At 37.2% G+C, this 13,912-nt stretch overlaps 1 protein-coding gene across 1 annotated transcript; it reads right to left on the bottom strand.

The window, feature by feature from the left end:
* On the bottom strand, positions 1–939 carry LOC101034902 (olfactory receptor 51B6). The gene has a single exon (XM_003923365.2). It carries the CDS (start codon positions 937–939, stop codon positions 1–3), a length of 939 nt encoding a protein of 312 aa, XP_003923414.2.
* Between the last annotated feature and the right edge of the window lie 12,973 nt (positions 940–13,912).

The raw sequence follows: 13,912 nt of genomic DNA, 5'->3' as shown, positions 1-13,912 counted from the left end.
TTATGCCTTAGAGTGAGACAAGGAGAATAAGTGAAGTATACCCCTCTGAATCTGCTTAGTTTTGATGCTATAGATAACCGGGTTCATAAAAGGTGGGAAAAGGAAGTGGATGTAGCTCATTGTGATGTGAACCTCATGAGGAACGTGCTTTCCAAACCTATGAATAAATGTCAGACCAACTACAGTGACATAGAAGACCAGGATGCAGCAGATGTGAGAGACACATGTGTTGAGTGCCTTGACCCTTTCTTCTCCAGAAGCAATGCCCATGACAGTCTTCAGAATCAAAATATAGGAGAAAAAGATGATGAGAAAGTCCAACAAGACCATTGCAAATACAGCTACAACTGGATAGAGTCGATTGAAGGTGATGTCAGCACACGCTAGCTTGATAATATCTTGGTGTAGACAGAAAGCATGGGAGAGCCCATGGGATCGACAGTAGGGAAACCAGTGTAGGCAAACAACTATTGGCATAATGGACAGACCTGCCCTTGTCAATATCCCCACACCAATCTTCATTACCTGGATGTTGGTCAGGATAGAGGTATATCTTAAGGGGTTGCAGATGGCAATGAAACGGTCATAAGCCATGGCAAGCAAGACACCTGACTCCACGACAGAAAGAGTATGGATAAAATAGGCCTGCAAGAAGCAGGCTCCATGGCCAATCTCCCTGTGATTTAGCCACAGAACACCTAACACTGTAGGCATTGTGGTCAATGTCACTCCGAGGTCTGTAGCTGCCAACATAGCTAAGAAATAGTACATTGACTCATGGAGGTTATGATCACTCCTGATGAGGAAGAGAAGAGTGCCATTGCCAAGAAGTATGGAGATATAGACTACCAATAATAGGATGAATATCCAGTGATGTGCTTTCTCCATGCCTGGGAAGCCAGTAAGCTGGAAAGTGGAAGCAGTGTTATTGAGCCTCATTGCCAGCCTTGCAAAGAGGAAAATATTTACTCCAGGTAATGCAATAGAAATCAGTTGTATAAAAGTTGCTCCTTGAGAATTCCACCTGTTCATTCGATGTTCACCAGCCAGACTTTCAGTGACAACAAAGATGATAATTTAGTCATTTGCGAGAGATTCCTAGGTATGGGAAAATAGAATGTATAAAGAAGATATTAGTTTACTACATGTAAGATGATAGGATAATAGGCTGAGGATACAGCTATGCATGTAGAACAAACATTGTTGCATTCATTGTAAATCATATAACCCAGAAAATAAAAACAAAAAGAAATTACTGTATTTGAAAAGAGCTGTAATGGCTTGAAACTTACAGCTCCATTTTCATGGTGCTCTTCATCTTGACTGGTAGTATTGAGGTAAAGATTTCTCAGACTTCGTGAGACCTAAAAGATCAGTAGAAAAATGGTTCTATTGGAAGAGTAAATATACACATCCTATGGAAACATAAATACACAAGTAAGAAATATATGAACAAATATAATAAAATAGTAAATTTTACAGAATGATTTTTCTTCAATATGTCTGGAGGAAAAATTTGATTGGTGAAACTCTAGAGACTTTTGGGTATCTAGAAAGTAACATAAAAGAGTAACTTATTTGTGTGTGTTTCCAAAGCACATAGAACTCTACGTTGCCCAGCTTTGTTACCCTAGTTATTGATGTGCTGCTTCAAAAAGTTCAAATTTTCATAATATAAATTTAAGAATAAGCAACAAAAGTTGTATTTGATGATAAGCATTTGAAGGCACTAATTGATAACAGCATCAGAAAAAATACTACTGTTGCCTATCACTTACTTGGGGATAAAAATATAAAAATTGGCAACTTAGGCAAGATCAATGATAATTTTTTTTTTTTACAGCTTTGGAGTCTGATGGGATTTAACCAAAGTGAGAAGGCTCTGTGATTCATTAGAATTCTAAGGTTTCAGCTGGTCCAGGCAGCCAGCCTCTGAGAATACATAAAGTGTGTGTTGATGGCATGAGTCAGAGAAAATAGGGGGCCCACGATCCTCTGTGGTTGGTTTGGACTATACATCTCATATACTATAGAAAGAACATATCGATGTAAATTTATGCATGACTTACAAAACCTCTTTCTGCACACAAAAATCATGAACCAAAGATTACCGGACTTTCATCTTCAGAAGAATGTGTTGAAGTTCCAGTTCTGCTCTTTCTAACAATAATGATCATGGGAAAGTCATTTAATCTTGATATTCAGTGACATAACCAGTAAACCATGCTAGTGATTTCTGTTTTCTCAATCATTCTCTTGACACAAAGTGTGGGGAAATGTTTTGTAATGAGTAGATAATTTTTTAATTTTTGTGGTGTTGTTATTGTTTCAGAGAAGAGCCTCCTTTCCCTTTCTCTGGTGGGTACATGTCAGGATTATTCAGCCAGAGGTGTGTCAAAATGATTTCGTTTTTTAATGGAATCTTTGGGAATGGATATAAGATGATGATGAGATCTTTAGGAGTCTGTGTTTGATTTTAAATAAAAATATTAAACTATAGTTTCTCTAATCAGCAGATAAAAGGTGACCTATCTCGGTGGGAAAGGGAAAGGGGAAAAGAGTGATGAGTCAGTGTGGGAACTTCTGACACAGCTAAAAGTGACTTTGAGCCTAGGGCACTGGGACTGAAGGTTGTTGAGGGGAAAGCAACTCTGTCTTCAAAAAGCGAGGTATTGCTCAATCCGCCTGCCAGTGAAAGACTCAGACAATACTCAGTTTATACAGGATTAAAGAAGCAGGTATGGTAAATGAAAATTGTACATAAAGTATAGAACTTGTTGTTTTATTATAGGTGTCCATTGTGAAATGATTACCATAATCAAACTAATTGATGTATCTGTCATCTCACATAATAACATCAACATATTTGGTAGTGAAAATATGCGACATATGCTTTCTTAGCAAATTTCAAGTATACCTAAATAAAGCTGGGAGGGAAAAGGTAATACAGAACTTTAATCTAGTTAATTCTGTTATATTACTCCTAAATAAACATATAATGAATAAATAAATGATAAAAAGAAAACAGGAGTAGGAAGACCAGATAGCGAAAATAAAGCTGAGAAGCAAATGTAAGGAACAAATAATTGTTGAATTTCTACCGTGTGTCAAGTATTGCACAGGGGCATTATATACACCTTGTTTTTTTGGGTAGAATCCTTACCATAGCTGTTTGTCCTTTCTGCTTTCATATTGAAAAACTGAGTGCTTTCACTTGATTCACTCAGTTGCTTTTGTGGTACATGAGATGATCTGTGAGATATGGAGGGAATACAAATCTAAAACTTCTGCCTCATTCCCGCAGCTACTCACCTCCCAGGCTCTCTGTCATAGAATAGATTTGAGTTTTTATTAATAAGAAACTAATTCTCAAAGTCTCAAACTCTGCCACACAAACTGATGGCTCTTTGCAGACACCTGAGAGAGAGCCCATTCAGATGTTAACTTTCACATACTCCCTCACCTTCCCCTCGGCTTTTTTCCTTCACTTTTCTTGATATTCTTTTCTGACTCAAGCACTTAATCTCTCCATCCTTTTTTTAACCCTCTTACCTTTGTCTCTTATCCTTCCTGTAATGGTTAATATTGAGTGTAAACTTGATTGGATTGAAGGATGCAAAGTATTGTTCCTGGGTGTGCTGTGAGGGTGTTGTCAAAGGAGATTAACATTTGAGTCAGTGGACTGGGAGAGGCAGATCCACCCTAAATCTGGGTGGGTACCATCTAATCAGCTGCCAGTGTGAGTAGAATAAAGCAGGTGAAAGAAGATGGAGGAAGAATAGTGGATGCCTACTATACAATATAAACTTTTCCAGGTGCTAAAGTCATACAGTTATGTGAATCTCTATTTTTTATCCTTGATCCAGAGGCACACATAACCCAATCTGCATCCAAGCTTAATTCTGAATTGGTTTATAAGTCATATAGTCAGATAGTGACTTTTTCTAAAAAGTATTTGAAACTCTGATGATTATAGATGTATATACCTCCTTCAAGAATTTGGAAGAGATAATTCCATATTTGGTAGTTATCTGGGCTTCTAGGGTAACAGGCATAGGGTAAGGGGCAGGGGGACTCTCAGGGTTAGAATGGAAACCTGAAATCAGTTAGGAGGAGAGAAATTGATACAACCTCATAATTCATACCTGAGTCAATACCCATGCTTGGGTTTGCTTCCAGAATTCTTTGTCTCATGTGTTCCAGAATCTATGCTTTACCTTTTTTATATTTGAAGAGGTAACTCTCAAAGAAACCAAGGTTTAGGATGTCAGGGAGTCTTTAGGACCCATGCCCACTATATACAGCTACTCTTGGCAGACAACACTATTACTTTTCTCTTTTGAGAAAATTGGCTTCAATTTTCCTGTCTCTCTGCCTTGGTTCCTGCAATGAGATCTTACAGAAAAGATTCATTAAATATCCTCACTGACCTGAAATTTTGTTCTCTTTCATTCTTCAGTTTCATAGTCATACATCTCACATCTTTAGCTTCATGAAAGATTTGGGCATCAGCTTTTCAGAATCTGCACATAAGTCTGGCTGGTAGGAACATTTATTTTACAAGCTCCTCCCCAGAGACCATTCCTGATTTAGATAATTATTATTGCCTCTCTCCCTCCCTTCTCTGCTCCCTCCTCTCCCCATCCCCCAACCTACTTCCTTCTGTCTTTTATCTATTATCTGTGCCCTCAGCCTTGGGAGTATTAGGTTTGAACAGCACAACCCAAGATCTCTGTCTGTGTCCTGGCTTTTACTGGAGCCCCGTTGCTAGGAGAGTGGTTTCTATCAGGACAAGGAAGTCAAACTAGAACAGTTAGGGATCTGGACCAGAAGAGTTCTTGGGGTGTGCTTTTTTCTAGCTGTCTGTCTTTGAGAACTCCCAGTCCATGTGCTTAAAATCAGGAATGTGTGAAAATTAAAGGAGGACAGGACATCCATTTTGGTGAAGTAAAGAGTTTCTCCCATCACACTCTTTTTCCCCAAGTGCTGATGTCTGACTGCAGCCAATGTGAGCCCAGAGCCCTGTCTCAGAGAACTGGATCCCAGGAGAGGGGAGCAATCCTTTCTAGTCCTTGATTTTTGCCTTATTCCTCTCTCTACATCCTCAATCTACAGGTTCCCCTAAGAAGACAGCACAAGAAGTCTTTTTTTTTTTTTTTTGAGATGGAGTTTCACTCTTGTTACCCAGGCTGGAGTGGAATGGCGCGATCTCGGCTCACCGCAACCTCCACCTCCTGGGTTCAAGCATTTCTCCTGCCCCAACCTCCCGAATAGCTGGGACTACAGGCTGCTCCACCATGCCCAGCTAATTTTTGCATTTTTAGTAGAGATGGGGTTTCAGCATGTTGACCAGGATGGTCTCGATCTCTCGACCTTGTGATCCACCTGCCTTGGCCTCCCAAAGTGCTGGGATTATAGGTGTGAGCCACCGTCCCTGGCCAAGAAGTCATTTTTAATTGTTATGACTAAGGTGTGGAGGACAGGCATTACATTGCTAATGGTCTTTACTCTGTTGGAAGTTGAATGCTTTGTCTATATTGTGGCTCTGGCTCTTGCTGTGCTACTTTGGAATTATTTTACCTCACTGTATTTCATAGTCCTTACCTCTAAAATGCATATAATAATTGCCATCACATGAAGTTATTGTGTATGGTTTAAACAGAATGCACTTGAAATGGTACTCAACATTTAATAAACAATTCATCTCAAGTATTATCATCTCTGTCATAACCAATTAAACATATTTTAATTATTTGCATTTTGGATTAACTTCCCTTATTATACAGTGAACTATATGAGAAACAAACTCTATCTTTCATAATTTTATGGCACATAGATGTTCAAATGATCAAACCATGTAATCAATGCTATATTCCCCAATTTCTACCATTGGAGATAGATGACCTTACAGGCAATTTAATAGTTCTCTGATTTAGAGAGAGCAATTTTCACTTCTAGATTAAACCACTACCCCATGAACACTGTTCTGCTTAGCAAATATATATTTTTAACATCTGTAAATAGTAATACAGATGTATGTATAAAGAATATATGATGAACACACAAATGCATTCGTTTTCTCATTCAGCAAATGGTGAGATTTAATTTATTTTGATGGTTGATAAATCAAATTAAATTAAATATTTGGTTACTGATACAATGATGATGAAAACAGTATTGAGAAAGTATATTATACAGAGCAGGAAGGTCTTAAATGAGCCTTTTGTTATTAATTATTGAGGTTAATTTACATAAAGAAATGTGAACACATCATAAAGGTCTAGCTCAATGAATCTGTTGCAGAATAAGTTCACTCACATAGTTGCCACCCAGAACAAGAGCTAGAACTTTAACAGCAGCTCAGAAATTAATCTGTACTCCATTCACATTCACCTTCCAGATCACTTTTACTAAACTGTCACCTTTATGTAAGTGGAATTATAGTCTATCTTTTCTTTCCTGTCTTGATTCTATGCTCATCATTATGTTTTTGAGAAATATCTGTGTGTTTTTGTGTGGCAGTAGTTTGTTCATTTTCATTCCTATACAGTATTACCATTGTATGAATATACCCCGTATTTACTCCGCTGCTCTTGATGGTTAAGAGTAATAGTTGGGGCTGTCACAGAATGCTACTTAGATAATTCTGCTACATATTTATTCGATTGTTTATTTTTGTGCATATGCATATGAATTTCTGTTAGGCCTCATCATAGGAATAACTCCTCTGGTAAACATATGCTTATCTACAGTAGATACTGTCAAATAGTTTCTAAAGTGATAATTTGTTAAAAATATATTCTACTAACAGTTCACCAGCATTTCAATTGGTTACATCTTTAACAACACTAGGTGTTTTGGCGTTTTTGAAGAAGTCATTTTACTGCATGTGTACTGCTATCTCAATGTAATTTTGATTTGCATTTCCTTCATGATGAATAACATTGCGTATATTTTCATATGTTTATTGATCACTTGCCTCTTGTAAAGTACCTTTTTCAGACTTTTACCCATTTCAGAAACAAGTAGGTTTTCTATTATTCTCTTATTGATTTTGAGGTTTGATTTATAAATTATTGATATAACTCTTGTGCCAGATATAAGTACAACAAATTTACAACTTATACCAGACATTTTTATTCTCTTAATAATAACTTCCACAAAAATAGGTTTTTAATTTCAATTCAGACTTATTTATGGGTTTTTGTGTGTAATAGTTAAGACATATTAAATCCAAAATCAATGAATAAAAATAACTCTGTTATCTTATAATATTTTTATTTTATTATTCACCACAAATTGAATTTTGCCTATGGTATATGGTGAGGATAAAAAATTTTCATGCCTAGATTAATTTTGTGCCTTTGATTAGCCTGCATTATTTTTTTGCTCGAAGAATGACCCTGGAAATCACAACCATAGCTAGATCCATCCTTTTGCATCATTTCACACAGTTACAACATTATCTTGTTAGCAGAAATAGACATGGAATCACCTGTGTGATGATATATTTTATCCCCTATAATGGCTCCCTATCCAGAACATTTATATTCTCATTAAATAACCAAATGTATGCATTTTACAGATAACCAAGCCATTTGATAATTGACTATATTCCTGACACTGGCTGGGCTATCTAGAAGTAGATGCTGACACTTTTTGGAGTAAAAGATATTTGCTAGAAAGCAATACCTTTGAAGAAAAGAAGGAGGAGGTAGAATTGGTCAGAGGAAGAAATCAAACTGAGATGCGTGCTGGCAAAAGGTTTGATCAATCTAGGAGAAAACTCTGGAGCAATTACCCAACAATATTACCCCACTTTGGGGGAAATGGCCAGGTTTTTAAAACCCTGCCTTAGTCATCAGATGTGAGTTGCCCCAAAGAGGCCTTGGCCTTGGGCAAAGTGGTTCTGTGCAGCTGAGGGTCCTGTATGAGCTGAGAGTTGAAGACTGTCTGCTGACCACATTCCCAGAGCAAGGCAGGAGTTCTTTCTCTCTTTTTATTTTTTGAGAGTCTCACTCTCTGTCACCCAGGATGGAGGACAGTGAGGCAATCTTGGCTCACTGCAACCTCTGCCTTCCGGGTTCAAGAGATTCTCCTGCCTCAGCCTCCTGAGTAGCTGGGATTGCAGGTACCTGCCACTATGCCTGGCTCATTTTTGTATTTTTAGTAGAAATGGGGTTTTGCCAGGCTGGTCTCGAACTCCTGGCTTAAAGTGATCCACTGGCCTCGGCCTCACAAAGTGCTGGGATTACAGGCGTGAGCCACTGTGCCCAGCCAGAAAGTCTTTCTCCAAAGGGGATTCTGGACTGCATATCTCATGTCTGCAACATTTTCTTTGTTAGTATCTTATATTTGGAGGTCATTTTCCAAGACCTTTCAGGTTTATATATCCGATCTAATTCCAGTTCTCATCACTTACAAGCCAATGGACAATTAGAACTTATTATCCAGATATTACAAAAATATTTGCAGGGTTTTACTGCTTTTCAGCAGCACATGTGGTCACCAAAGTTTCATGTAGACTGAGGCTTATCCAGAGCTTCAGTAAAGTTTCCATATAAAAAAGAAAAAAGTAATAAACCCTTCACTTTTAGGTCATTTTTGTTTTTCTTAACCTTTCATTTTGAAATAATTATAGATTCATAAGAAGCTGCAAAAATATACAAGGAGATCCTGTGGACATCTTAATCTGTTTTTACCTAGTGGTTACATCTTGAATAACTATCAGAACCAGCAAATTAACACTGATATGATTCACACAGATTATTTTAATGTCATCAGTTTTACATGCAGTCATATTTGTGTATATGTATATAGTTCTATGAAATTTTATTACATATTTAGATTAATGTGCATACCACCACTGTCAAAATACAGAATAAACCTATCTCCACAAGGCTCCCTCATACCACTACTTTTTAGAAACAGCCACCCTTCTTCCTTTTCCCTCTCCCTTTATCTCTAACTCCTGGCAACAGCTAATCTGATTTCCATATCAATAATTTTAACATTTCAATAAAACTACACAGATGACATCATTGCCTTATTTTCACTCAGCAGAATTTTCCTAACATATATCCACTAGTTTCAGGTGTTAATAGTTTGTTATTTTTTTATTGCTAAGCAGCAATCTCTTGCAAGTTGTACCCCAGTCTGTCTACTCACCTATAGATGAACATTTGGATTGTTCCCAGTCTTCAGCAATGACAAAAAAAAGAAAGCTTTTATTAACACTCATATACAGATCTTTGTATAGACATAAGCATTCATTTCTCTGAGAAAATATCCAAGAATGTCTTATAAGCCTAAGTGTATCATCAACATTTTGTAATAGGCAGCATTAATTTCTATACATATTTATTAAGTTTATACTGAAATATACATTCAGTATTGAAAAGGGTAAGTAGCTTGCCCATGTTTCCATTGCTAGAGAATTACTTTTCTAGGGTTTCTATAACAAAGTACCATAGACTGCATGATTTAAACAATAAAAGCTAATTTTTTCTAAGTTCTGAAAGCTAGAAGTCCAGAGTCAGTGTGTCGGCAGGGTTGGTTTTTTCTTAGGCCTCTCTCCTTGGCTTGCAAATGGCCATCTTTTCCTTGTGTGTTCACATGGTTTTCCCTTTGTATCTGTCCATATCCAAATTTCCTCTTCCTATAAGGACACAAGTCATATTCAATTAGGATGCACCCTAACGACCTCGTTTTAACTTAACTACTTCTTTCAAGACCCTGTCTCTAAATACAGTCGTATTCTCAGGTACTAGGGGTGAGTACTTTAGCATATGGATTTGGGGCTGGGACATGATTCAATTCATAACAGCTAGTGAGAGTCTTTGATTTGCATTGAGCATTACATTAATTATAACAAAGCTTAGTAACAGCTGAAAAATTTATTCAGTGAAAGGAAATCTGTTCTTTTGGTAATATATTTATATATTTGCATATTTGTGTATATTTGTATATTTCCCCTTAAAGCTAGTGGAAGGCAGGGTGGTTCCTGTCAGGATTGGAGGGAAAACCAAAAATATTATAGACCCTAAGACTAAAGTGATGTGGTGTGCTTGACTGAAGCACCATGTGATAAGTATGCCTGCTGCATTCCCTGGAAAAGAGAAAACTTCTGGTAAGCTAAACACAGCAAGGGAATAGTTAGTGATAACCACAGATTATGGGTTCACATTGGATTCTAGAGAAGGCTGCCTATATTTTATTATATTGACTCTAGTCTATCTAGCTCTCTGCTTTCAAGTTTTCTCTGAGATAAACCAAGCAGGGTACATTATTGAAATTCAGGTTATGTAGGCCAAGATGATGTATAGCTTCCTCTTGAGATAAACTGGGAAACATTCCACCTTTGAAGTTAATGCAGGGAACAAATTGCCTCCCAAAGGTGATACCAGGGTCTGCTGGGGCTATGAAGACAGGTTCTCTGATTCCCCACACATAAAGCTCCTACCAGTGGCTTGATTAATTAGCCCAGTAACTTATTTGAAAAAAGATTATTTAAGAGCTTGGGGGACTAATTAAGTGTTCCAGCTCCCTCATAGAAGGAGTTAATACAGAGTAAATATTTCTTAAGATCTAAGTTGCCTATTAAAGGGAGACACCTGGGAAGGTGCTGTCTTTATTAATAACCTCAGTGACTGGCTTGCTTATCAGATGTCGTAAAAGAACCACAGGATCTGAGTCTTTAGGTAAGACACAATAACCCTGCTCCTTCTCACCATCAATCAAGTTATGGTACAGGTGAATATGGTGTAATATCTCTAGATGTGTAAAGAGTGTACTAGAAGATTCCTCTATAAGTGCTCCAGGGAGAGATAAAGAGAAGTGAACGATCTCAATAGTGCACAGCTTTACGTGGGCACAGATCTCAGCCTGAAGTTGATGGCACTTCAAAAGCAATTCCAAGTATCTAAGACCTTCTGTACTCAGTGATGTGAATATGGTTGAATCTCTCATATGTCTCCTTTCCTTTCTAAGAGATGCACAGGAAGGCATCTCTTTCTTCTACTAGGTTTTACTTTTCAAACAAACCAGAGAAAAATTATGGCTGTAAATGGCAGAAGATTTTCTAGGTGTTCAGTTTAGCATCTTCCTCTTGATTCTATCCTCGGTCTTTGTAATCTCTTTCCTTCCCTATATTTTTTCCTCAGCTTTTGTCTCTTCCCTCATTGTCTTTCTTCTCAGAAACCAAGAGCAGTGACTAGCTGAAGACGTGAATTTTCCACAAAACAAAGTAGAGTGATTCTATAGATCACTATTCTAGCTGCATTACAAGGTATGTCTGCATGGAATTCCTGGGAATGGAGAAGGGGAAACTTTAGGTTGCAGGTTGTTGGCAAAATGCAATCATTCCCTTACACTTTGGTTAGCTTTCCCTGTACTGATTCATCACTTGCACTGCATATTCTTTTATAGCAAGGAATTTTTCACAAAGTTGAGATACAGTTAGAGATTGGGTTAAAGGATATTATTGCTGAAAGGTCAGAGAAGTAAGGGTGTTTACAGAGAAAAGAAGTTGTATGTGGAACACAGAAGAGGAGGAGCTAAACTGGATTATCTTTGCATCTAGTAACTGGAGAACATACACAACTCATTATATGTTTCAGTAGGTGCCGAATTCTGGTTTATGTCTCTCAGTCTTAGGACAGAATATAGATGCTGAAAAATGATTCCTTCAATTTTTTATTCCTTAACATCAAGCCAAAGGTGCTGAATTGTTGCCTCATGCCCAGTTGTCTGGCACCTCTTCACTGAAACAATTACAGTTAGATCTTATCTGTATGGGTGAAAGGTAAGAGGATCATTTTCTTTGGTGGCATTTTTAGGGTAGTGACTTATGCTGACAAAGAAACTCTGAAGGGGTACATTTGCATAAGACCATCTTTTTAATTTAGGATAAAAACAACTTGAAGAAACTGCTCTGGTATGTGACAAGAAAAAACAGCAAGGCATGAATTTGCTCTAATTCAACTATATTTACTAATAACTCTTGATTTCCTCACAAGTAGATATGGATCCTCCGCAGACTTCCTTTTTGGGTAAATGGCTTTACCTTTCTTTCATTTGCTCTAGTAGAAATCTAGGTGAAACCTCATTTCATTCTTCCCCACTTCCATTTTTAATATATCAGCAAATCTTGACACTATCTCAAAAATGTGTCTGTGTTTGTTAAAGTGTTCTATTTTTTCTCTTTTGTTTCATTTCTCCTGTTTCTTCCTAGTCAAGGTCACCATCATTCTTCATATGGATTTTTAAAGTAGCTCTCTAACTCATCTCCTATCTCTTGCTTAGTATTCTTCACATAGCAGTCTAAGTGAGTAATTTAAAAATACAAATCGGAATATATCACATCACTATTTTCCATTGTGATTTTTCAAATGTTGTCTTTACTACATTTACAGTACAAACAAAACAAAAGAAAAAATTTCATTGTGGTCCATAAGGCCCTGTGACACCTGATTACTACCTGCTTCTTTGACATTATCTATTGTTGTCCCTCTCCTGTTTCCTTACCAAACTCTATTCATGCTGATTTTCCCTCTGGAATAGTCTTCCCCTAGGTCTGTATATGGTGTATATGGTCAGGTTTTTTTTGTTGTTGTTATTCAGGTCTCAGCTAAAATGGAACCTCTTCATAGGTGGAGTTCTAAGCCCCTCAAACTGATATCTTAACCTGTATACAATGATCGAATTAATCTTCATTAAGTGGTACTGTTTTATGTTAAACTTGTACTTATATTTATTTAAAATTGTCTTATTTATTTTTCAACTTTAGTTATGGTTTCTAAGATTAGGGATTTTGTCTTATCGCCATTTAATTCCAGAGAGCTTTAAATGCCATGGCTGTTACATGATGGGTATTCAAACATATTAGGTGAATTAAGGAATGTATATTAGCCACATATCAGACACATTGCTAAGTGTTGAGCAAAGCAAATAAACACCATGTCAATATTCAAGAAGCCCCTAGTCTAGTGTCAGAAGGGATAGTAAAACCTTTCCAAAGGACTACTCTCTTCAGTAAAAGACAGCACCCTGTTTAGGCAGTGAAATAGCTCTCACTCAGTATTGGGGAGAACAGATTCAGAAGCCTATGGCTGAGGATAAAGGGAAGGAAACCAGGAAGATGGTTGTGTAAATACAAATGGAGAGCTTGAAATGAAAGAGATCAGATTCTAGGGAGTTACTTCAGTGGCTCTACAGAAAGATAATTAAAAAAGAAAAATACAATACTTGTAAATAAAAAAAAAAGTAAGATGTTTAAACTGAAAGAGATATACTATTTTCAGTGATGTCTTTGGCTGACCTAATTAGTTATTGCAGCCAAAAAGTCTATGACTATCTAACTAACTATTAGACTGAGCCCTGTCACAAGGAGTGAGTAGTACTGCAGGCTCCAACAAGAGGGTAATTCACACTAATCATGAATGTCTGTTCCCCATCACTAGTCCATGAAATTGGAGGTCACGTGTCTCTTTCTCAATCTGTCTGCTCCTCAGCTACAGTGGTAGTGGAAGAGTTTCTCTTCCCACACTTTTCCCTCTTTACCATTCTTTCATTTGCTGTAGCAGAAATGGCTGTGAAGACTTCAGCTGATAATTCAGGTAAGTCTTCATATACAGGAAAATGTGGATTAGGGATCACTACTGTGAAAGCAATTACAGGTTAAGTAGTAGACTAGAAAAAAGTTAGTATTGGGTTCCTTGAAATCCACTTGAACACCCCATAGAATACATATTCTTTAAAATCTGCATAGTTAAGGGAAACAGTTTAGACGTTGAAGTTTACATAAAAAATTTTCTGGAGAGGATGCTTAAATGCATAGAAACAGTTGAAACTCCAAGAATTTGATTAAGTAGGTAGGAGATAGCACCTGGAATGTGCAGTTAAACACTACGAG

Source organism: Saimiri boliviensis, chromosome 6, assembly GCF_048565385.1.
Source record: "Saimiri boliviensis isolate mSaiBol1 chromosome 6, mSaiBol1.pri, whole genome shotgun sequence".
NCBI lineage: Eukaryota > Metazoa > Chordata > Mammalia > Primates > Cebidae > Saimiri > Saimiri boliviensis.
Note: the sequence above shows the minus strand (reverse complement) of the source record. Positions and strands in the feature narration are given on the sequence as shown.